At 37.3% G+C, this 25307-nt stretch overlaps 1 protein-coding gene across 1 annotated transcript in view; it reads left to right on the top strand.

Annotated features, from left to right (window-relative positions):
* Nucleotides 1–25307, top strand: part of ZFYVE9 (zinc finger FYVE-type containing 9) — a 132984-nt gene that overhangs the window by 87973 nt on the left and 19704 nt on the right. The window contains exon 11 of the mRNA XM_007459612.1: nt 3966–4070. Within this exon, the coding sequence (XP_007459674.1) occupies nt 3966–4070 (105 nt within the window). The remainder of the gene's footprint in view (nt 1–3965; nt 4071–25307) is intronic.

Genomic DNA, 25307 nt, shown 5'->3' with positions numbered 1-25307 from the left:
CCCTACAAGGCCTGATTGATTGAATCACCGGCTGTGTGATTGAACTCAGTCTCCAGCCCCGTGTCGGCACTCGGCAGAAGTCAGGCTGATATCACGTGCCTCAGAGCCCCAGCCTCTCATCACATGGTTGATGTTTCTGAAATGGCCAGCCGCCACCCCGAGTTATCCTTTTAGCATCAGTGTCATCAAACTGACATAGACTCTCAGAGTCTGCCAGGAATAACAAAGGCACTCATATCACTCAGGAAATTCCATGGGTTTAGAGGTTACCTCCCAGGAACCAGGGGCAGAGGTCAGCCAAATTCTTTATTATACAGTAATACTTTACCCAGTGCCCATGAATTACGAGCTTTTCCTATCTGGGTTTTGGGACTAGGCACTATTCCCAGACCTGTGTAACAGATAATGCTCAAGAAGTTTCCTCACACACATTTGCTAATCAGAACACTGCTATTCTGATGGGACCCTCTGTGAACCTTTGGAGTTCTGTCTCTGCAGTTTTCTCCTCTCTGTCCTGTGAACTGTAACTACCTTGATTTTTTTCTCGATTTTCAGTTTTGTCTCCTCAACTCAGGAAGTCTGCCAGCCTCTGCCTGGGTTCCCGCTTCCTGCATCTGAGCCTGGAAACTCTCCTAAAGCATAACCTGGGCAGTCATAGAGCTCATCTTGTTTGTTTCCTGTCTCTCAAGGACCACTGTCCTTTGTTGTCTGAAATTTGGTGTCTTGGAAATCATTGTTCCATGTGTTTTGTGTGAATTTTTGTCATTTAAGGCAGAAGGCTAAATCCAGTCCCCTTTTCTCCATCTTGGCCAGAAGTGAAATTTTTTAAATTATATTTTAATCTATAAGATCTCTCTCTCTATTCTTCTATTCCAACCCCCATCCCTTTGTCCCTCCTTGGTAACTTTAGTTTTTAGTCACATTTTTGACAAGATAGTTTTTCTTTCAGATTGTAATCTGTTTTGGAATGAAAAGGAGATATTTATCCTGTAATCAAGCAACAGCAGCCTAAGGTTTTTATGGCCTATCTCAATTCATTTTTACAAATATTTATTGGATTATCTACTGAAGCATCTCACTCTACATCATCACTTTCTCCCTAGTTTACCAGGATTTACAACCTATTGATTTCAACACCTTTTCACTGTTTCTCACTCCTCCGGCTTTTCTGTTTATCTACATTAAGATTCCATGGTTTCATCATTAAAATCACTTTTTTACATAATTCTAGTTCTTTTTTCGCTTTTACCCTGTGTTGTGGTAGCCTGGCAAAATGTAAACCCTGATTAAATCTACCTCTTTGTTTAAAATTATTTTTTTCAATTTATGTATGGTAAAATCCACCTTTTTTGGAGTACATTCCAAGAGTTTTGACAATGTATACAGTTATGTTACTACCACTGTCACAATCAAGATACAAAACAGTTCCATCACCAGAAAATTTGCTGGTGCACCTGTAATGTCTGGCAACCATTGATCCTTTGTCCCTATAGTTTTAGTTTATTCAGACTGTCCTATAATGGAAATTATACAGCATGTAGCCTTCTTAATCTGGCTTCTTTTACTTATCATAATGCATTTGAGATTAATCTGTGTTGTTATATGTATTGTTGGGAAGGAAATAAAATCTTTTTCTTCTGCTCATCTCAGGTTCTTCAGCTGGGGCCCTTTAAATTAGACTGGCCAAAGACTGATTAACAAGAGGTATATTTAGGGGTAGTATATTCTGGTACCCTTCAGTATCAATAGGTCATTCATTTTTATTGCTGAGTAGTGTTGTATTGTATGTATGAACTACAGTTTATTCATTCACCTGTTGATGCACATCTGGGTTTCTAGTTTCCGGCGACTGGGAATAAAGCTGCTATAAATATCCATGTATTTAGTTTTGTGTGAATATTTAGTTTTCATTTCTCTGGGAGTGGGATAGTTGAGCCATATTGTATGTTTAACATTATAAGGAACTGAAATTGTTTTCTAAAATGCCTGCAGTATTTTGCATTCATCAGGTATAAGGATCCTTTTTTTTTGGCCAGTACTCATTATTTCTCCTTTTTGGTTTTTAATTTTTGCCATTCTAATAGGAGTCTAGTGGTTTTAATTTTTGTGATTTTAATTTGTATATATCCTGTGATGAATGATTTAGAGCATCTTTCATTTGCTTATTTTGTCTTCTTTATATCTTTAGTGAATGTTCAGATTTTTTCAACTGTTCATATTTTAAAAATATGGTTGTTGTTTTCTTATTGTTGAGTTTTGAGAGTATTTCATCTATTCTGAATGTAAGTCCTTTGGTAGATTTGTATCATTTAAAAATATTTTCTCCCAGTCTGTAATTTATCTTTTCATTCTCTTAACAGTGTCTTTCACAGAACAAAAGTTGTTAATTTTGTTGAAGTCCAGTTTATTAATTTTTTTATGGAGTGTTCTTTTTATATCATATCTAAGAACTTATTGACTGAAACTTATATCACAAACATTTTCCTCCATGTTTTCTTCTAAAGAGTTTGTAGTTTTATGTTTTATATTTAGGTCAGTGATCCATTTTTAGTTAATCTTTATGATTGTTAGGCATTGTTTGAAGTTCTTTTTTTTCCCACTTGTATGTCCAGTCATTTCAGTATCATTTGTCATTTACTTGCCTTTGCACCTTTATCAAAAGTCAGTTGATTATACCTGGTTGGATCTAATTCTTCCTTCATTCTTAACTTACATCCAAGCTTAAATATGAGTGAAGACAAAAAGAGTAGCATACTCACCAGTCTCATTTTAGATTCATGACCAATACCATTAAGGAAGCTCTTGGACCTACCTGGCAATCCTTCCTGGTCCATAATACATTCCTACTCCCCTAGATGACTATTTGCATGTGATCTCTTCTAAAATTTCCAGTGCCTCCTCTCCTTTCCTCAGTTTCAGCTGATGGCTTAGCCCAATTTCCCTGAGTGAATAGAAGCAATCAGAAGATAATTTTCACACAGGTCCATCCAGCAACTTACTAATATCTACACATTTTCTTTTCTTACCCTCCAGGACACCATTCTTTCTTGGTTCTTCTCCTGCAGTCTTCTGACTTCCCCTTCCCATCATATTCTACATCTCAGTAAATGGCAGTTCCTGTCTTCAACTTGCCCAGGCCATGAAATTCAGAATCATCTTTTTTTTCCACATTCCACATCCAACCTAAGGGCAAATATTGTCCTTTTTCCCTTCAAAATATATCTAGAGTTTGATAACTTCTCACCATCTTTTGAACTGTTAACATCTTAGTTCAAGTTATCACTGTCTTTTGCCTGGATTATTTTTATTATGCTTATCTGATATCCTTTCTTCTGTTCTTGTTCCCTTTCCATCTATTCTTTACAGAGAAAGTCAGAGAGATCCGTCAAAATAGGTCAAAAGCCTTCTCAAAGTTAAGGCAAAGGTCCTTGTGGTGACCTACCAGACCCTATGAAATCTATCTGCGTGCTATCACTTTGACCTCAACTCCTACCATTCTTGCTCATTTTGCTTCAGCCACACTAGATGTGGAGTATATATGCATGCATGTTTTACTCTACAGGTATTCATTTAGTCCCCAGGATGTTCCAGGCATTTGGGATATAACAAGAACAAAACAAGTGAGCATCCCTACCCTTTTGGAGCTTACCTTAGAGGGAGGAGATAGTTAAATAAATACAGAAAATGTTAGGTGGTGACAAAGCAGGGATAAACATTCAAATATTTGTTTAATATTGTATATAAAGGGTATATGAAACTTTTTAGTCTGCTTCTTTGTAAGAGTTTACAGACTAATCAGAGAGTAGAATATACACAATGGGGCTTTCATTATACATTTTCTTATTATTTAAATGAATGAGATCTTTTAATTTTGACATTCTTTTTATTTATGCTAATTTTATTACTATAAATTAAATCCTGCCATTGATGAATTCTTTCTTCCACTTCAATCTGGTTTTGCCCAGGACTTTAGAAATTACCAGTATACATTGCCAGTAGTTCAAGGTTTGGTGGTTGATATGGAAGTTCGGAAAACCAGCATCAAAATTCCCAGCAACAGATACAATGAGGTAAGATTTCCCATGAATTTTTCATAATTGAATATCATAAATGAAGATGAGAAATACATGACTACATGTAAATTTTTAGTTAATCGACAGTGAAATCAGTTCATAATATTATATGACTTAGATCAGTGATAGGGAATTCCATAACGGAAAGACAAAATGTTGAATTCGTGATTTATGTAGTCTTTGCTTGTGTCATGTGTTGTGTTTTGACCTTTTGATGCTGACAATCAGTGACAGATTGGCTTTTTGAGGTATAAAATTAACTTTATAATATTTATTAGTGGTGGGATCTTTTATTTTTCCCTCTTTCTATAAGTATATATTACTTTTAACTATACTTAATGTTTAATCACAGCTCACCTATAAGTCCCGAAGTTATTTTTAAATAAGTTTTTGAAAGCAACTGATTGCATTTTGAATTAAAGCTGTATTTTGTAACTAAAATGAAATTGTGCATACTACACATGACAGAATTATGTAATAACTGTTCTTGCCTATCTGCCATGTGAAGTAGTACTTGAATTTAAAGATTTCTTAAAATGGGTTCTAAAGTGTTGGATAGTAATCATTGTGATTTGAAATAGAAAATTTAAAAATTAGTTTGATATAATGTTAAAATTTCTTGTTTTATTAGACAGGGTGATAACTCCACAGTTACTTCTTCCACCATATCTTGGTATAAAATAACTTCTTCCCTCCTTCTCTTTCTTCCTTTTCTTCCTTTCTTTTTTCCTTTCTCATTCAGCCATTTATTCACTTACTCATTTGTACATTCAATAAACATTTTATACTTGATATACGCTTAAAATCACAGAAATGTCTTACTGGACTTTTAAGCTCAGGGCTCAGTATTATTATGTGGGAATGACCTATCTGAAGAAAACATTTACCCTGTGGCTTTCTGTCTGATGGCTTTTTTTAGGACACTAGAAAATAGTAGTTAGAATGTGTGCTTAATTTTTCCTGGGATACAATTAGCTATTAGATAGTCCTACCTTGGAACCATGCTAAACTAGAGTCAAATCTTTAAAGAGAACTATTTTTATGTAATTTATGCCCTAAATAGTTTTTAAAGGAGGCTATGCTTTGAAAACTTGTTTTATTTCCCATATTTGAAGTGTTATTATCTATTTCACAAACGTCTATTAAATATATTCCGTGATATGATACAAAGATGAATCAGACATTTTGCCTGCCTTCTGGGAGCTTATTGTCCAGAAGTGAGATGATCAGATGTCAGCTCCAAGTGGATAACATACATTTGCTATCCTTGGTGTTTGCAAGATGGTACTTTGTGTTTGGTAATTAGATCTGTTTATACAAGTATATTTGTAAAAGCTTTGAGGCCCCCATAATTATTTCAGTACTTGACTGAGGACATTCATGACAACAACTGCCATTCATATTATCTGTCTTTATCTGAATTCTGCCTCCTACATTTATGGTTGTGCAGGTTCAGAAATCTTTATTCAAAAACAGTAACTGTATTTCTTGTCATTTATTACATTTAATTTTCAATAAAGTTTACCAATTATATCACTTATTTTTCTTACTTGATATAGCAGACTGACTTCCCTTCTAATTCAATTTTTGTTTTAACTCAGTGTAATTTTATTTCTCATGATCTTAGGCAGTTGAATTGTCTTGTGTCTAATAGTTGAAAAAGTAATTTCTTATATATTATTTCATTTAATCACCACAATATTCCACTTTTCCTCTCATTCATTTTTCTTTATTTGTACCTTTAGTTTTTCTTATCACTCCCTGAACTATGTTTTCTTTTGTTTATAGCCTTTGCACAAGCTATTTTCTAATTGTTGCACTTCCCCTACTCTTCATTTGCATAACCCATACTCAATTTTCAGGTTTCAGTTTAAATGGCATTTTCTCAGATAGGCTTTCATTTATCCACATATTTATTTCAGATAGGCTTTCATTTAATAACACATTCTATGTGTAATACTCACTATATTTGTAATTCCTTATTCAGTGTCTATTTTCTGTACTAGACTTTTAGTTCCATGAGGGACTGTGTCTGTCTTGTTTACCACTGTATCATTAGCAGTCTATCTAGTATAGAGTAATTGCACAAGAAATATATATTGAATGAAACAGAAATAAAATATAAACAATATAAAATGTAAAAACAAAATATAGATATATAAATAATATAGAAAGAACTAAAAGATAAAGTAATGTGGGAATAAGTACTGAAACTTATTGGAAGTTTATTAAAGATTCAGAGAAGGGAGAGCTCTGATAAATGAAGCAGTCAGGAATTTGCTTTATGTCTAAATGAGCCTGAATCCCTAACAGCCAGAGAAGCACATTCCATGTAGATGTTTATAAACATTCATGTAAATGTAAATGAAGGAAAGATTTGAAATGGACAGTGAAGGATGTATAGGCACTATAAAGTGAAGGGTGGAAAATAAGTGAAAAGAGGGATAGATACCAGCCTAAACAAAAGGCAGGAAAGCACCAGGAATGGGCATGTCTGGTAGGGAGGATGGGAGATATCAACCTGCCTAGTGAAGAAGAGGCTAAAGGCAACTGGGAAATGAAGTTGTACAAAGAGACTGCTGGATATTCAGAGGCTTTCAGAAACCACACAAAGGAGTCTAGACTCTAATATGATAATTTGTAGAGATTTTATAGGTTCTAAAGCAGAAAAGTGAATTAACCAAAGTAGAATTTTAGAAACCTGAGTTTTGGCAGCTATATGTAAAATGTGGAGAGAGGAGGCCTCTAAGTGTCAACTGAAAAAAAAAAGAAAACACAGCGTAAAAGTTGAGAATTATGTTTTATACAGTGGCCTTATTGAGGACTATAGCCCAGGATACAGCCTCTCAGCTAGCTCTGAGGAGCTGTTCCAAAGAGGTAAGGGAGGAGCCAGGATATATAGGAGTTTTTGCTGGGAAAAAACAAAACAAAACATGTAGTTGAACATTAAAAGAGTACTGCTAATTATAAAAAAACCAGACATCTCAAGTTAATGATTTTAGTGCTTTTCTATTTATGGGAAAATGCAAGAGTCAGGGCTCACTGAAATTATTCCTTAGACAGGTATCTTAACTCTCTAGGGCCAGTATCCTGTTTTTCTCCATCCTGATTTACCCTAAGGGTGCACTGTTGGTGGCAGGTGCAGTGGCTGATGACTTGATGATAAGCAACATTTGTTGTTTACCAGAATGGCAGACAACATTCTTTGTTTACTGAAATGGCAGGCAACATTTTTTTCCATATAAGGAAAGACTTTAAGCTTAGAAAGCTAGAAGATAATATTTCTGAAGTAGTAATTTTAACAAATGAAGTAGTCATTGTATATAAATTTTCTAATCTCCTTCATCAAGGCCATGCAAGAACTCTGTTGGTCTAGGTAACGCTACTCATGTTCTTATGATGAGATTATTATTATTATTTTTTTTTTCTTGCGTTATGCGGGCCTCTCACTGTTGTGGCCTCTCCCATTTGCGGAGCACAGGCTCCGGACGCGCAGGCTCAGCGGCCATGGCTCACGGGCCCAGCCGCTCCGCGGCATGCGGGATCCTCCCGAAACGGGGCACGAACCCGCGTCTCCCGCATCGGCAGGCGGACTCTCAAGCACTGCGCCACCAGGGAAGCCCCTGATGAGATTATTTTGATCATTGTGTTAACTAACATCTATTGAGGGTATATTATATATCAGGTACTATTCTAAGCATCTATGTATCTTCACACTATTTCTGTGAAATGAGTACGGTAATTACCTTTTTACAGATGAGGAAATTAAGGCACAGAGCGAGCAAGTGTTGGAGCTAGAATCAAACCCAGACACTCTAATTCCAAACCCAGACACTCTAATTCTACTCTTAAACACTATACTAAACCGATTTTCATAGACATCAGTTTAATGATTACATCTGATTGTAGGGCTGCTTATAGGGTTTTTGCAGAGGTAAAGCCCTAATCTAGTATGACTTACAAGAAGGGGAAATTTGGACATACATATGCATAAAGAGAAGGTGATATGAAGAGAGACATAGGGAGACATAGGGAGACATAGGGAGAAGATGGAAGTCAAGTCAAGTACTTGACTCTGCAAGTCAAGGAGAGAGGTCTGGAACAAATCTTTCCTTTTACAGCCCTCAAATGGAACCAGCTCTGCTGACATCTTAATTTTGGACTTCTAGCCTCCAGAATTGTGAGACAATAAATTTCTATTGTTTAAGGCACCAGTTTGTAGTACTTTCTTATAGCAGCACTAGCACACTAACAGAGCAGTCCACTGTAAATAGCTAAACATCAAGACAAAATATGTGGGGGGAAAATACAAAGGACAATGGGGCAGAGAACGTGAGCCCTATGATTACCCTACTTTACTGTCTGGAGTTTCCAGGCCATAGTGCAGTTAGTGGGGGAACCTAAACTGAGCCTAGAGGTCTCCCTGCATTGAAGACAGTGTAGGGAGGGCATGATGGCTAGAATTTACAAGACAGATTATGGAAATAAAAGAACTCTGGAGACCTGCAGGAGGCTCCTATTGTGTCTTCAGCTGATTACTAATCAGTGCACGTATGTGACAAAAACACTGGAAAGGAGCAGGGAGAACATTTCTCAAAGGTCCAGGAATAATTTGTATTCTTATGAGCTAGAGTAAGAAAGGGACAAATAATTCCTAAGGATCGAAGTTATCCATAAATTTAGGCTGCTCTGATCCTACCTAACAAGCTTAAAATAAAGCTTCAACAAGATCAAGGCACATACCTGTTAAGGAGAGACACAGAAAATATAAAAAAGACCCAAATCAAGCTTCAAGAAGCAAAAATGACAATGAGATGAAAAATACACTGGATGAGATTAATGGCAGATCAGACACTGCTGAAAAAATTTAATAAACTTTAAACAGCAATAGAACTATCCAAAACGAAACACAAAGAGAAAAGGCTGAAAAATTAAATGAACAGCACATGATTGAGATGTGGGAAGTGTTGGATGGCCTAACTCTGTAATTGAAGTCCCCAAAGGAGAGAAGTGGGTTGACAGAAAAGATATTTGAAGAATCAGTGATCAAAAATTTTATAAATTTAGGGGCTTCCCTGGTGGCGCAGTGGTTGAGAGTCCACCTGCCAATGCAGGGGACCACGGGTTTGTGCCCCAGTCCAGGAAGATCCCACATGCGGCAGAGTGGCTAGGCCTGTGAGCTATGGCCACTGAGCCTGCACGTCCAGAGCCTGTGCTCCACAATGGGTGGGGACACGGCAGTGAGAGGCCCATGTACTGCAAAAAAAAAAAAAAAAAAAAAAAATTATAAATTTAATGAGAAGTATAATCACATAGATTCAAAAAGCTCAATGAACTCCAGCTGCAGGAAACAGGATGGAAACTACATTAAGGAACATTATAATCATCATAATCAAATTGCTTAACCCCAGAGGTAAAGAGAAGAATCTTAAAAGCAGCTAGAGAAAAAAATCCACATTATATACTGAGGAATGAGTATAAGAATGACAGCAGACTTCTCATCAAAACAGTTCAATCCGCAAGACAGTGTACAAAATCTTTAAAGTATACTGAAATAGATAACCTGTTAACCTATATTTTATACCCAGTAAAAATATGTTTCAAAAATGAAAAGCACAATGCTTTTTCAGAAATATAAGAGCTAAAAGAATGTATTACCAGCCACCTATTCCACAAGAAATGTTAAAGGAAGTCCTTCATGGAGAATACCAAATAATGGAAATCTGGAACCACACAAAGTAATGAAGAGCAGCAGAAATGGTTAAATATATAGGTAAATATTAAAACTCTTTAAAAGATAATTGTTTAAAGCAAAACTAACAACAGTGTTTTGTGGAGTTTATAACTTACATAGAAACAAAGGGTATTTCCAGGAAAGGGGAAATAGAAGTATACAGATGTAAAGTTTCTATATGACATGAGATGTGGCATAATATTACTTGAAAGTAGATTGATAAGTAAAGATGTAGAATAAAAATCTAAAAGCAACCACTAGAAAAATTTAAATGGAGAGGTATAGCTAATAAGCCAACAAAAATAAACTGGAATTATATAAAGAAGGCTGAAAAAGAAGAAAAGGAGAACAAAGAGGAGATATAACAAATAGGATATAAGTGGCAAGATGCTAGATTTAAATCCAGCCATATCAATAATCACATTAATTATAAATGACCTAAGCACCCTCAATTAAAGAGGAGAAATTGTTAGATTGATAAACAAGAAAAATTCAGCTATATGCTGTGAATAAGAAAACCACTTGGAATATGAGGATACAGATCGTTTAAAAGTAAATGGATGGGAAAAGATATACTACAGTAATACTAATCAAAAGAAAGCTTGAGTGGATAGAGTAATATCAAAGTGTATTTCAGAATAAACAATATTACCAAGGATAAGGAGGCACATTTCATAACTATAAAGGGATCAGTTCATCAAAAGTGTACAACAGTCCTAAACATTTGTGCATCTAATAACAGTGCTTCAAAATGCATGAAGCAAGAACTGTTAGAAATATAAGGACAAATATAGATAAATAGAACTACAAGGATGAAGTCACAAGGATATTACGAGATTTCAGTAACCCCCGTATCAATAATTGATAGACGAAGTAGACAGAAAATCATCAAGGATATAGAAAACTTGAATAAAATACACACTTCTCAATAACCAATGGGTCAAAGAAGAAACCTAAAGAAAAATTAGAAAATATTTTGAGCTGACTGAAAATGAAAGCATGGCATATCAGAATTTGTGGGATGCAGCTAAAGCAGTGATTAGAAAGAAATTGATAGCATTAAACTTCTATATTAGAGAAAAAAGACATCTCAAATCATTGACCTACTCTTCTACCTTAGGAAATTAGAAAAAGAAGAGCAAATGAAACACAAAGCAAACAGAAGAAAGGAAATAATAAAGACCAGCAATTCACAAAATAGAAGGCAGAGGGCTTCCCTGGTGGCAGTGGTTGAGGGTCTGCCTGCCGATGCAGGGGACGCGGGTTTGTGCCCTGGTCCGGGAGGATCCCACATGCTGCGGAGCGGCTGGGCCCGTGGGCCACGGCCACTGAGCCTGCGCGTCTGGAGCCTGTGCTCCACAACAGGAGAGGCCACGACAGTGAGAGGCCTGCATACCGCAAAAAAAAAAAAGAAGGCAGAGAAACAATTTAAAAAATGAAACTAAAAGTTCTTGAGATCAGTAAAATCAAATTTCTAATCAGATTGATTAGATAAATAGCTGTAACACACAGGGTACAAGAAAGGGGCAGAGTAGGAGGACATGGAGCTCACTGCCCATCCCCCCCAACAAACACATCACCAATGCATCAACATGTGGAGCAATTCTCACTGAAAACTAACTGGAAACTGGCCTAAAGATTCTTGTACAACCAGGGCTCTAAGACAGATGCACAAAATCGGGTAGGAAGGGAAGAGAAGTGATCAGGTCAACCTGTGTCCCTAGAAGGAGGCACAGAAAAGGAGGGGGATTACATAGGCTCAGAGATCCTCCCTGGAGAGAGAGCTGTTCAGCCACATATTGGGCACCCTAGCCTTGAGGTCTGACACTGAGAAGATGAGCACCGTAGCTGGTTTGAAAACCAGTGGGACTAACAGGAGGGCTGTAAGACTCTGATTATGAAGTGCATGCAAACACTTGCTACTCCTGAAAAAAGGTGGAGGAAGGAGATTAAAGCTGCATAGAACTCTGGCTGGTTTCCCATAACCACTGCAGCATGCACCCCAGCTTGAGCTGAGTGCCCTTTCCATCCCCAGTTGCTCCATGACACAGTTCCACACTAGGGCAAGGGCTGCTGCAGCCAAGGGGAGTGCATGGTTGTGAGGGACAGAGCCAACGTGGACCCAGAAAGGCATCTGAATGGGGTAGGGGCAGCCATTGCTGGTGTTTATGGAGGCAGTGCATCTGAAGCACTCTAGGACTCTGACTGGGACCAGGACTGCCATAGCCTGCATTGCAGTGCATGCTGAGCACCCACTTCAGCCCTTCTTGCTCTACTACTGCTCCCCTCTGGAGCAAGGGAACTGGTGCTGGGAGTGGGAGATCACACACTTAGAGGGAACTGAGACAGCTTGGACCTGACCTTCAGGGATTCTGCTCCAGCAACCTGGGGCCTCACTGCACCCCAAATAGGGTGTTGATGGCCACCAAGCAGAGGAGAAGCCCCATCCCACACCTGGCTCTCTTCCTAGCCACTCCACCTCCAACCCCACTTTGTACCAGGGTGATAGCTGCCAGCACACCCTGGGAGAAGAGACGGTTTGTGCTTGTGTCAGATGCAGCACTCCCACCAAAGCCAGTTGGCATGTGCACTGTATAAGGACACTCATACAAGGACAGCCCTTCAAGACCAGAATAGATAACTGTGCCACCTAATTTCATAGACACAGAGAAAGTTAAGCAGAATGAGAAGACAGAGGAATTTGTTTCATTTGAAAGAACGAGAGAAAACTCCTGAAAAAACAGCTAATGAAACAAATAAATAATTTACCAGATCAACAGTTCAAAGCATTAGTAATAAGAATGCTAACTGAATTAGGGAAAATAATAGATGAACACAGTAAGAATTTTAACAAGGAACTAGAAAATATTTAAAAGAATCAGAACTGAAGAATACTATAGCTGAAATGAAAAACACACTAGAAGGAATTAACAGCAGAGTAGGTGATGTAGAAGAATGCATAAGTGATTTGGAATATAGAATAATGGAAATTCCCCAACCAGAACAGTAAAAGAAAAACAAAATTTTAAAGAGAACACTTTTAGGGACCTCTAGGACAATATCAAGCTTACCAACATTCATATTATAGGGATACCAGGAGAAGAGAAAGGGGTCAAAATGTATTTGATAAAAGTATGGCTGAAAACTTCCTGAACCTGAAGAAGGAAACATATCCAGGCACAGGAAGCACAGAGGGTCCCAAACAAGAAGAACCCAAACAGACCCACACCAAGACATATCATAATTAAAATGGCAAAAGTTAAAGAGAGGATTCTAAAGGCCTTTAGAATTCTGATTTTTCTGCAGATACTTTGCAGGCCAGAAGGGAGTGGTATTATATATTTAAGGTGCTGAAAGGGAAAAACCTGCAACCAAGGATACTCTACAAGCAAGATTATCATTTAGACTTGACAGAAAAACAACTCAGAGAAGCAAAAACAATGAGTCCATCAATACTAAACCTACTTAAAAGAAATGTTAAAAGGTCTTTTCTAAGTGGAAGAGACAAGGCTACAACAAGAAGTAAAAAATCTGTAGGAAGGGAAAAATCCACTATTAAAGGCAAATATATAGTGAAGGCTGAGGATCAACCACTTAAATATACAAGCACAAAGATTAAAAGACAAAAAATTATAGAATCAACTGTAAAGTAAACAGTGAAGGGATAAACATGAAGCTGTAAAATATGACATCAGAAACACAAAATGTAGATTTTTTAGAATGTGTTTGCACTTAAAGGACTACCTGTTTAAAACAAATGGACATAGTTAAAGATCAACACGTATGAAGCCTATGGGAATCACAAGTCAAAAACCTACAATAGATATACAAAAACTAGAGAGAAAGGAACACATGCATACCACTAAAGAAAAACCATTAAAACACAAGGGAAGAAACTAAAAGAAGATGAAAAGAACTAAAAAGACCTACAAAAGCAATCAGAAAACAATTAACAAAATGGTAATAATAAGTACATATCTATCAATAATCACTTTAAGTGTCAATGGATTAAATGCTCCAATCAGAAGACATAGAGTGGCTGTTGGATACAAAAAACAAGACCTTTCTATATGCTGCTTACAAGAGACTCACATCAGAGCTAAAGACACACAGACTGAAAGTAAGGGGATGGAAAAAGATATTTCGTACAAAAAGATGTTCAACATTAGAGAAATGCACATCAAAACTACAATGTGGTATCACCTCACACTGGTCAGAATGGCCACCATTAAAAAGTCTACAGGACTTCCCTGGTGGCACAGTGATTGAGAGTCTGCCTGCCAATGCAGGGGACATGGGTTCGTGCCCCAGTCCAGGAAGATCCCACATGCCGCGGAGTGGCTGGGCCCGTGAGCCATGGCCACTGAGCCTGTGCTCTGCAATGGGAGAGGCCACAACAGTGAGAGGCCCACGTACAGAAAAAAAAAAAAAAGTCTACAAATAACACATGCTGGAGAGTTTGTGGAGAAAAGGGAACCTTCTTACACTGTTGGTGGGAATGTAAATTCGTGCAGCCACTATGGAAAACAGTATGAAGGTTCTTTAAAAAACTAAAAATAGAGTTGCCATATGATCCAGCAGTCCCATTCCTGGGCATATATCCGGAGAAAACTAATCTGAAAAGATACATGCACTTCAGTGTTCAGAGCAGCACTATTTACAATAGTCAAGACATGGAAGCAACCTAAATGTCCATTGACAGATGAATGGGTAAAGAAGATATGCCATACACACACACACACACACACACACACACACACACACACACACACACACACAGTGGAATATTACTCAGTCATAAAGAAGAATGTAATAATGCCATTTGCAGCAACATGGATGGACCTAGAGATTATCATGCTAAGTTGAAGTAAGTCAGAAAGAGAAAGACACATACCATATGATTTCACTTATATGTGGAATCTAAAATATGATACAAATGAACTTATTTTCAAAACAGAAACAGACTCACAGATATAGCAAACAAACTTAGGTTACCAAAGGGGAAAGGTGGGGGAGGGATAAATTAGGAGTTTGGGATTAGCAGATACAAATTACTGTATATAGAATGGATAAATGAGGTCCTACCATATAGCACAGGGAACTATATTCAGTATCCTGTAATAAATCACAACGGAAAAGAATATGAAAAAGAATATAACTGAATCACTTTGCTGAACACCAGAAACTAACACAACATTGTAAATCAGCTATACTTCAATTTAAAAAAAAAGGTATTTCATACAAATGCAAATGACGAAAAAGCAGGGGTAGCAATACTCAAATCAGATAAAACAGTCTTTGAAACAAAGTCTATAATAGAAAACAAAGAAGGGCATTATATAATAATAAAGGGACCAATACCAGAAGAGGATATAATACTCATTAACATATGTGCACTTAATACAGGAGCATGTAAGTATATAAAGCAAATACTAACAGACCTCAAAGGAGAAATGGACAAATTACAATAATAGTGGGGGGCTTTAACACCCCACTTGCATCACTAGATCTTTCAGACAGAAAACCAATAAGGGAACAGTAGTCTTAAATGTCACATTAGACCAGTTGGACTTAATAGATATCTACAGGACATTCCATCCAAAAAAAACCCAGAATACACATTCTCTTCAAGTGCACATGGAGTGTTGTCCAGGAATGATCATATGCTAGGCCACAAAACAAGTCTCAACAACTTTAAGGGGATAGAAATTAATGTCATGCATTTTTTCTAACCACAACACTATGAAACTAGAAATCAATTACAGAAAGAATGGGAAAAGAACAAACATGATGACCAAACAGCATGCTACTAAAAAAACCAATGTGTCAATGAAGAAATGGAAGAGGAAATAAGAAAATACCTCAAGACGAATGAAAATGGAAATGAAAATGGAAACACAACTTTCCAAAATCTATGGAATGCAGCAGAAGCAGTTCTAAGAGGGAAGTTTATAGTGATATAGATCTTCCTCAAGAAAGAACAAAAATCTCAAACAACCTGAACTACCATCTGAAGCAATTAGAAGAATGAACAAAGCCCAAAGTTAGCAGAAGAAAGTAAATAATAAAGATCAGAGAGGAAGTAAATAAAATAGAGACCAAAAGAACAATAGAAAAGTTCAATGAAACCAATGTTTATCTTTTGAAAAGATAAACAAAATTGTTAAACCTTTAGCCAAGGTCATCAAGAGAAAAAGAAAGAAGACCCAAATGAACAAAATAAGAAATTAAAGAGGAGAAATAAGCAACACCACAGAGATATAAAAAATAATAAGAGAATACTATGAACAGTTATATGCCAAATTGGACATTCTAGAAGAAATGGACAATTTTCTAGAAACACAGAACTTTCAGACTGAATCAGGAAGAAATAGGCAATTCAAACAGATGATCACTAGTAGTAAAATTTGATTTCTAATAAAACAAACTCTCAGTAAACAAAATTCCAGGATTGGACGGTTTCACAGGGGAACTCTACCAAACATATAAAGAAGAGCAATACCTGTCCTTGTCAACTCTTCCAAAAAACTGAAGAGGAGGAAACACTCCCAGATTTATTTTATGATGCTACCATTACCCTGATACCAAAATCAGAAAAAGACACTACAGAAGAAGAAAATTACAGGCCAATATCTCTGATGAGTATAGATGCAAAACTCCTCAACAAAATATTAGCACCTGAATACAACAATATATAAAAAGGATCATACACCATGATCAAGTGGGATTTATTCTAGGCATGCACAGATCAATCAATGTGATACACCACATTAACAAAAGGAAGGATAAGAGTCACATGATCGGGCTTCCCTGGTGGCGCAGTGGTTGAGAGTCCGCCTGCCAATGCAGGGGACACGGGTTCGTGCCCTGGTCCAGGATGATCCCACATGCCGTGGAGCGGCTGGGCCCGTGAGCCATGGCCGCTGAGCCTGCGCATCAGGAGCCTGTGCTCCACAACGGGAGATGCCACAACAGTGAGAGGCCCGCGTACTGCAAAAAAAAAAAAAAAAAAAAAGGAGTCACATGATCATCTCAGTAGACAAACAAAAAAAGCATTTTACAAAATTCAACGTCCATTCATGATTAAAAACTCTCATCAAAGTTGGTACAGAGGAAATATACCTCAATATAATAAAGACTATTTATAGCAAACCTATAGCTAATACACTCAGTGGTGGAAAGCTGAAAGCTTTTCCTCTAAAATCAGGAACAAGACAAAGGATGCCCACTCTCACCACCTCTATTTAACATAATATTGGAAGTCCTAGCCACAGCAATCAGACAAGAAAAAGAAGGAAGAGGTATCCAAATTGGAAGGCAAGAAGTAAAACTGTCACTGTTTACAGATGACATCATACTGCATATAGAAAATGCTAAAGTCTCCACCAGAAATCTATTAGAACTGATAAATGAATTCCGTAAAGCTGCAGGATATAAGGTTAATATACAGAAACCTATTGCTTCTCTGTACACTAATTATGAACTATTGGAAAGAGAATGCAAGAAAATAACCCCAATTAAAATTTTATCAAAAAGAATAAAATACCTAGGAATAAATTCAACCAAGGAGGTAAAGACCAGTACTCTAAAAACCACAAAACATTGATGAAGGAAGTTGAAGATGATACCAAGGAATGGAAAGATATTCCAGGTTCATGGATTAGCAGAGTTAATATTGTTAAAATACATACTACTGAAAGCAATCTACAGATTTAATGCAATCCTTATCAAAATACTCATGACATTTTTCACTGAACTAGAAGAAATAATCCTAAAATTTATATGGAACCACAAAAGACCCTGAATTGCCAAACCAATCTTGAGAAAAAGGAACAAAGCTAGAGGTATAATACTCTCTGACTTCAGACTGTACTACAAAGCTTTAGTCATCAAAACAGCATGGTACTGGCATGAAAACAGACACAGATCAATGGAACAGAATAGAGAGCCCCCAAGTAAACCCACATACTTATGTTTAATTAACCTACAATGAAGGAGGCATGATATACACTGGAGAAAAGAGAGTCTATTTAATAAGTAGTGCTGGAAAAATTGGAAAGCTACTTGTAAAAGAATGAAATTAGAACATTTTCTCACACCATATACAAAAATAAACTCAAAATGTATTGAAGACCTAAATGTAAGACCTAAAACCATAAAACTCCTGGAAGAAAACATAGGCTGAACACTCTTTGACATAAAATGTAGGAAGATTTTCTTAGATCTGTCTCCTAAGGCAAAAGAAATAAAAGCAAAAATAAATAAGTGGGACCTAATTAAATGTAAACATTTTTTTTTACACCAAAGGAAAGCATCGACAAAATGAAAAGACAACCTCCTGAACAGGAGAAAATATTTGCAAATGATATGACCGATAAGGGGTTAATATCCAAACTATATACATGGTTCACACAACTCAATATCAAAAAAACAACCACCCTGATTTAAAAATGGTCAGAAGGGAATTCCCTGGCAGTCCAGTGGTTAGGAGTCAGTGCTCTCACTGCCGGGGCCCAGGTTTGACCCTTGGTCGGGGAACTAAGATTTTGCAAGCTGCACGGCATGGCCAAAAAATATATATATATATGTATATACAGATGGCCAAAGGCACATGAAAAGTTTCTCAACATTTCTAATCATCAGAGAAATGCAAATCAAACCCCAGTGAGATAGCACCTCACACTTGTCAGAATGGCTATCATCAAAATGTCTATAAGCAGCCATACTCCAATAAAAATTAATTTTTAAAAAAGCATATAAGTAACAAACGTTGGCAGAGCTGTGGGGAAAGGGGGATCCTAGTACACTGTTAGTGGGATTGTTAATTGGTACAGCTACTATGGAAAATATGATGGAGATTCCTCAAAAAAGTAAAGAGAACTGCCATATGATTCAGCAATTCCACTCCTGGGTGTATATTCGAAGAAAACAAAAACAGTAATTTGAAAATATATATGTACCCCAATGTTCATAGCAGCATAATTTACAGTAGCCAAGATATAGAAGCAACCTAAGTGTCCATGAACAGATGAATGGATAAAGAAGATGTGATACATAGATATATCTCTTTATCTATCTATCTATCTGTCTATCTATGTAATGGAGTATTACTCGGCCATGAGAAAGAATGAAATTCTGCCATTTACAACACGGACGGACTGAGAGGGTATTATGCTTAGTGAAATACATCAGACAGAGAAAGACAAATACTGTAATGCTATCACTTGTATGTGGAATCTAAAAAATAAAACAAACCAATGAATATAACCAAACAGAAAGAGACTCACAGATATAGAGAATAAACTAGTGGTTACCATTGGGAAGAGGGGGTTACCATATGGGTAGGGGAGTAAGGAGGTAGAAACTACTGTCTATAAAATAAATAAGACTAGAAGGATATATTGTACAGCACAGGGAAATATAGTCACTATTTTATAAACTTTAAATGCAGTATAATCTATAAAAATATTGAATCACTGTTGCACACCTGAAACTAATATTGTAAATCACCTATACTTCAATTAAAAAATAGTAAAAACACAAATTAACATTATGAGATGTGAGAGAGAGGGCTATCATTACAAGTCCTGTAAATAGTAAGAAGACAATAGGGCATATTATGAACACATTTATGCTAGTACATGTCCAACTTGGACAAATTCTTTGAACATCAACTTTCATACCTCTGTCAAGAAAAAATAGGTAGCTGGAATAGCCCTGCATCCATTGAAAGAGTTGAATTTATTATTATAAACCTTTTCACAAAGAAAAGCCCAGGTCTAGATATGTTCACTGGTGACTTTTACAAAATGAAGGAAGAAATAACACCAGTTCTATACACTGTTAGAAAATAGATGAGGAGGGAATCTCTTTCGATGAGGCCTTCATTACACTAGTATCAAAACTAGAAAAAAAATTGGAAGAAATGAAAACTGCAGACCTATATCCCTCATAGGTGGTTGCATAAATACATAACAAGTTTTTAGTATATCCAATTCAGTAATACACAAAATAATAAGGTACTTCATGACTAAATGGGGCTTATTCAAAATATGCTAAATTGGTTTAACATTCAAAAATTAATCTGTAACTCAGCATATTAACAGGGTAGAAAGGAAAAACATGTTAAAAGAAAAAACTGCTGCAGAAAAAGCATTTGATGAACCCATACTTCCATTCAATTTCTCTCTCTCTCTCCCCCACCCTCTCTCTCTATATATATAGAGAGAGATATATCTATCTATATATGTGTATATACATATATATATGTATGTATCAGCAGTTTAAAAATAGAAGAGAACTTTTACAATCTAATAAAGAATTTATGAAAAACTTTGAAATTAATATATCTAACAGTGACTTGATTGATTGGTTCTTCTTTAAGATTGGGAACAAGGAGATGATGTCTGCTCTTATTTCTGTTTAGCATTTCAGTGGATCTTCTAGCCAATGTAATAAGGCAAGAAAACAAAATTAGAGGAATACAGATGAAAAAAAGAAGTAAGATTGTCTTTATTCACAGATAACATGATTGTCTATGTAGGAAATTCTAAAGAATTTACAGAATAGTACTAGATGTGGTCCAGTGAATTTATCAGAGTTGCAAAATCATTGTGTAAAAGTCAATTGTATTTCTGTATACTAACAATCAGAAATTGGAATTTAAAAACAATACAGTAGGACTTCCCTGGTGGCACAGTGGTTAAAGAATCTGCCTGCTAATGCAGGGAACATGGGTTTGAGCCCTGGTCCGGGAAGATCCCACATGCCGTGGAGCAGCTAAGCCCATGCGCCACAACTACTGAGCCTGTGCTCTAGAGCCTGCAAGCCACAACTACTGAACCCTGCAGGCCTAGAGCCTGTGCTCCGCAACAAGAGAAGCCACCTCAGTGAGAAGCCCACACACCGCAACAAAGCGTAGCCCCCGCTCGCTGCAACTAGAGAAAGCCCATGCGCAGCAACGAAGACCCAACGCAGCCAAAAATAAATAAAGTATTTTTTTAAAAAAACAATACTATTTTCATACACTAAAAACTACAAAACATTGCTAAGAGAAATTGAAGACCCAAATAAGTGAAGAGATATACTTTATTTATGAATCAGAAGACTCAATATTGTTAAGATGTCATTTTTCCCGGAATTGATTCATAGCTTCAACACAGACCCAATCAAAATACCAGCAGGCTGTTTCAAAATAGAAATTGAGACACTGATTCTAAAATATATATGGAGATGCAAAAAATCTAGAATAGCTGAGACAACTTTGAAAAAGAACATAATTCAGAGACTTAACACTACCTGATATTAAGGCTTATTTTAAAGGTAGGTTAATCAAGACAGTATTGTTTTGGTATAATATGTATTTCTAGATTGGTGGAACAGAGTAGAGTGATTTCAAATGCTGTTTATATGAGTATATACACATATCAAAATTCATCAGATTGTACACTTTAAATATGTACTAAATATGTACATTTTGCCAATTATTTTAAATATAACTAAAAAATAACAAAAATTTTCAAGAAATGTAGTGGACATTCAAACTTTCATCATGTCACAGGGGGAATAGAGCCAAAGAGTTAACCTCATGTCAAAGTTTCAAGCAAAAAGGAACAAAATTGGGCTTCCCTGGTGGCGCAGTGCTTGAGAGTCCGCCTGCCGATGCAGGAGACGCGGGTTCGTGCCCCGTTTCGGGAGGATCCCACATGCCGCGGAGCGGCTGGGCCCGTGAGCCATGGCCGCTGAGCCTGCGCGTCCGGAGCCTGTGCTCCGCAAATGGGAGAGGCCACAACAGTGAGAGGCCCGCATAACGCAAGGAAAAAAAAAAAAAAAAAAAAAAGGAACAAAATTGTATTAATTCTTTACTCAAAACCAGAGAGAAATAGAGAAATTTATATTGGTTGTGATATAATGCAAGAATCTGTGAAGTTGTATATCTATGTAATCCCTGTCTTGTATAATTTAGGCTGAATCGCCTCTTGAGATTCTTTTCTCTTGGGTTATTTTAGTTCAAAGCTATACATATTCTTCAGAGAAATGTGAAGTTACAAAAGCATAATTTTAAAGGTTCATTGTAGCACAAATAAAAACAGATGGCCATAAAATCTGCTTAAGGAATGTTTTATTTTCTGGCCTTCAAGGAATACATTTCTTTTCTCCTGGGGAGGAGGAACTGATAATCTTCTTTTCAAAAGAATGAAAGGAGTTGGTGAAAACTGCTCTGGAAAATAGTGCAGAGGAAGGAGGTGCTGTTCCATTGATTATTAGCATAGCTGTTCCCAGTGTTATACATGGAAGACAGTATTTAACCACAGGTTAAATGAAAATATAAGGATCCCCAAGAAGGAGCCCTGGTTGCTCTCCCTCCAGTGACTGCACCAGGAGGTCACTGCTGACACTGCATGTTCAGAGTAAGATTGTCTTCCCCTCCCTCCAATGTCACTGCATGCCCATTGATAGGGGTGAACAGTGGCTTCAGAATGCTGTTTCTAGACAAACCCCTGGCCTTCCCTATCTCCCAGCACTTACAAGCTTGCTGCCACTTTTGGCTTTGAGACTACCAGCTCTAATCTCATTGTGTTCAAGCAGCACAAGAAACCCTGGACTCCTTTGGCATCCCTCATCTCCCACAATTTAATTTCTATCTCTGTACATCCCTCTTTCTGACCCCATATTTCACTCATTTTGAAAAACTCAAGGGCTCAGTCCCTGTAAGTTTTATTTGTCTCTATCCATTTCCTTGGTGAGCTATCCAGTCTCCTGGCCTTAAATACTGTCTCTATACTGATGTCTTCCAAATATCTTCCTTCAGCCTGACTCTTCCCTATTTTGTTAGACGTGAGTGTCTTTTTAAAAAATTAATTAATTAATGAACTTTGTTGGCTGTGCCACGTGGCTTGCAGGATCTCAGTTCCCTGACCAGGGATTAAACCCCGGCCACAGCAGTGGAAGCCTGGAATCCTAACCACTAGGCTACCAGGGAACTCCTCGACTTGAGTGTCTTCTTGCCCACTTGACATCTCTACTTACATAGGCATCTCAAGCTTAGCAAGTTCAATTCTGACCTCCTGATCTTCCCTCAAAACCTCCTCTTCTTGTAGTCTTCCCTAAGTTAATGGCAGTGCCATCCTTCCAGTTACCAGGCTCAAAACTTTGGAGTCATCTTTAAGGCTTCTTTCATATTCTGTATCCAGTCTGTTAGGAAATTCTTCTGGCTCTACCTTCCAAATATATCTGGAACCCAACCACCCCTCAATCCTTGGGCCAGTCTTGGTCTAAGTTAATCTTGGATTTGTGTAGTGGTCTCCTAACTGGTCTTTTTTTTCTTTTTTTAAAATATCTTTATTGGAGTATAATTGCTTTACAATGGTGTGTTAGTTTCTGCTTTATAACAAAGTGAATCAGCTATACATATACATATATCCCCATATGTCCTCCCTCTTGGCGTCTCCCTCTCACCCTCCCTATCCACCCCCTCTAGGTGGTCACAAAGCACCGAGCTGATCTCCCTGTGCTATGTGGCTGCTTCCCGCTAGCTATCTTACATTTGGTAGTGTATATATGTCCATGCCACTCTCTCACTTGGTCCCAGCTTACCCTTCCCACTCTCTGTGTCCTCAAGTCCATTCTCTACATCTGCGTCTTTATTCCTGTCCTGCCCATAGGTTCTTCAGAACCATTTTGTTTGTTTTAGATTCCATATACATGTGTTAGCATACAGTATTTGTTTTTCTCTTTCTGACTTACTTCACTCTGTATGACGGACTCTAGGTCCATCCACCTCACTACAAATAACTCAATTTCATTTCTTTTCATGGCTGAGTAATATTCCATTGTATATATGTACCACATCTTATTTATCCATTCATCTGTCGATGGACCCTTAGGTTGCTTCCATGTCCTGGCTATTGTAAATAGTGCTGCAGTGAACATTGTGGTACATGACTGTTTTTGAATTATGGTTTTCTCAGGGTATATGCCCAGCAGGGGGACAGCTGGGTCATATGGTAGTTCTATTTTTAGTTTTTCAAGGACCCTCCATACTGTTCCACATAGTGGCTCTGTCAATTTACATTCCCACTAACAGTGCAAGAGGGTTCCCTTTACTCCACACCCTCTCCAGCATTTATTGTTTCTAGATATTTTGATGATGGCCATTCTGACTGGTGTGAGGTGATACCTCATTGTAGTTTTGTTTTGTATTTCTCTAATGATTAGTGATGTTGAACATCCTTTCATGTCTAACTGGTCTTCTTATTGGTAGCCTTTCCCCCATCAGTTTATTTTCAACACAGCAGCCCAAGTGATCCTGTTAAAACTAAGTCAAATCATGTCACTCCTCTGCTCAAAATTCTTCGAAGATCTTTCATACCAGTCAGAACTATCACTGAAGTCTTCTATACCATTTGTACTTCTTAACCCATTACCTGTCTAACCTAACTTCTTATACCTCTCCTTTTTCAGTCACACTGTCCTTAATTAATGTTCCTTGAAACTGCCTGGCTTGCTAACAAGCTACAACCACACAGCCATTGCACCAGCTATTCTAAATGCCTGTAAGGCTCTTCCTTACATATTCCCATGGCTTTTCCCTCACTTTTCAGTAAGACCTCTCCTAAGTATCCAATATTAAATCGCACTAGCCAGTACTCCTAGTCCTCCTTCATGCTTTATTTTTCTGTATAGCACTTATCAGTGTCTAACATTTAAAGTATTTTACTTATTTATTTTATTTTTTTTCCTCCCCCTCTACACACAAGAATCTAAGTTCTATGAGGGAAGATTTGTTTGTTCACACTGAATAAACCAAGTACTAACACAGTGCTTGGTACTCGTTAGATGCTCATTGAGTATTTGCTACATGAATGAGTGAAGGTTCATGGTTCATGATATATAGACCCATAGACCTGGAAGGTAGGTGCCAGGTTCTAGACACAAGTGAACCCCAGCTAACTGGGAGGACAAATATTTATATATTCCCTAAATATCTCCAGGGAAGGATATTCCTCCACCTGTCCCATTGTTATTCATTTCAGTGTTCCTTTCTCATTTCTGGTTCTCTTCCTTTACTCATGCTTTTCTCTTTATCCAAAGTGTTCTTCCTCTGTACCTGATTTCAAAACCAATTCAAATGTTAAAGCTTTTAGGAAACCTTCCTAGAATTCTCCATTTTCCAGACAGTATCACTCCTTCTTTCCTCTGTTCCCATCTTTTTTTGGGGGGGGGGGCGCCTTTTCAGATTATTCTAAGCTGTAATGATTTCTGTTTCCTCTAAGTTTGTATAGTATATTAATATTTGTACATCTTTTACATTCTTTTTTAAAGTTTCTTTCTTTCTTTTTTTTTTTTTTTCCCACCGTGAGGTTTGCAGGATCTTAGTTCTCCGACCAGGGATCAAACCTGGGCCCCGGCAGTGAAAGCGTCAAGTCCTAACCACTAAACCACCAGGGAATTCCCCTAGAACTATATTTTTTAAATTGGTTTTTGTGATTGTGTGAATG

The sequence above is a fragment of the Lipotes vexillifer genome, unplaced genomic scaffold, assembly GCF_000442215.2.
Source record: "Lipotes vexillifer unplaced genomic scaffold, Lipotes_vexillifer_v1.1 scaffold525, whole genome shotgun sequence".
NCBI lineage: Eukaryota > Metazoa > Chordata > Mammalia > Artiodactyla > Lipotidae > Lipotes > Lipotes vexillifer.
This window is presented reverse-complemented; position numbering and strand designations above follow the sequence as displayed.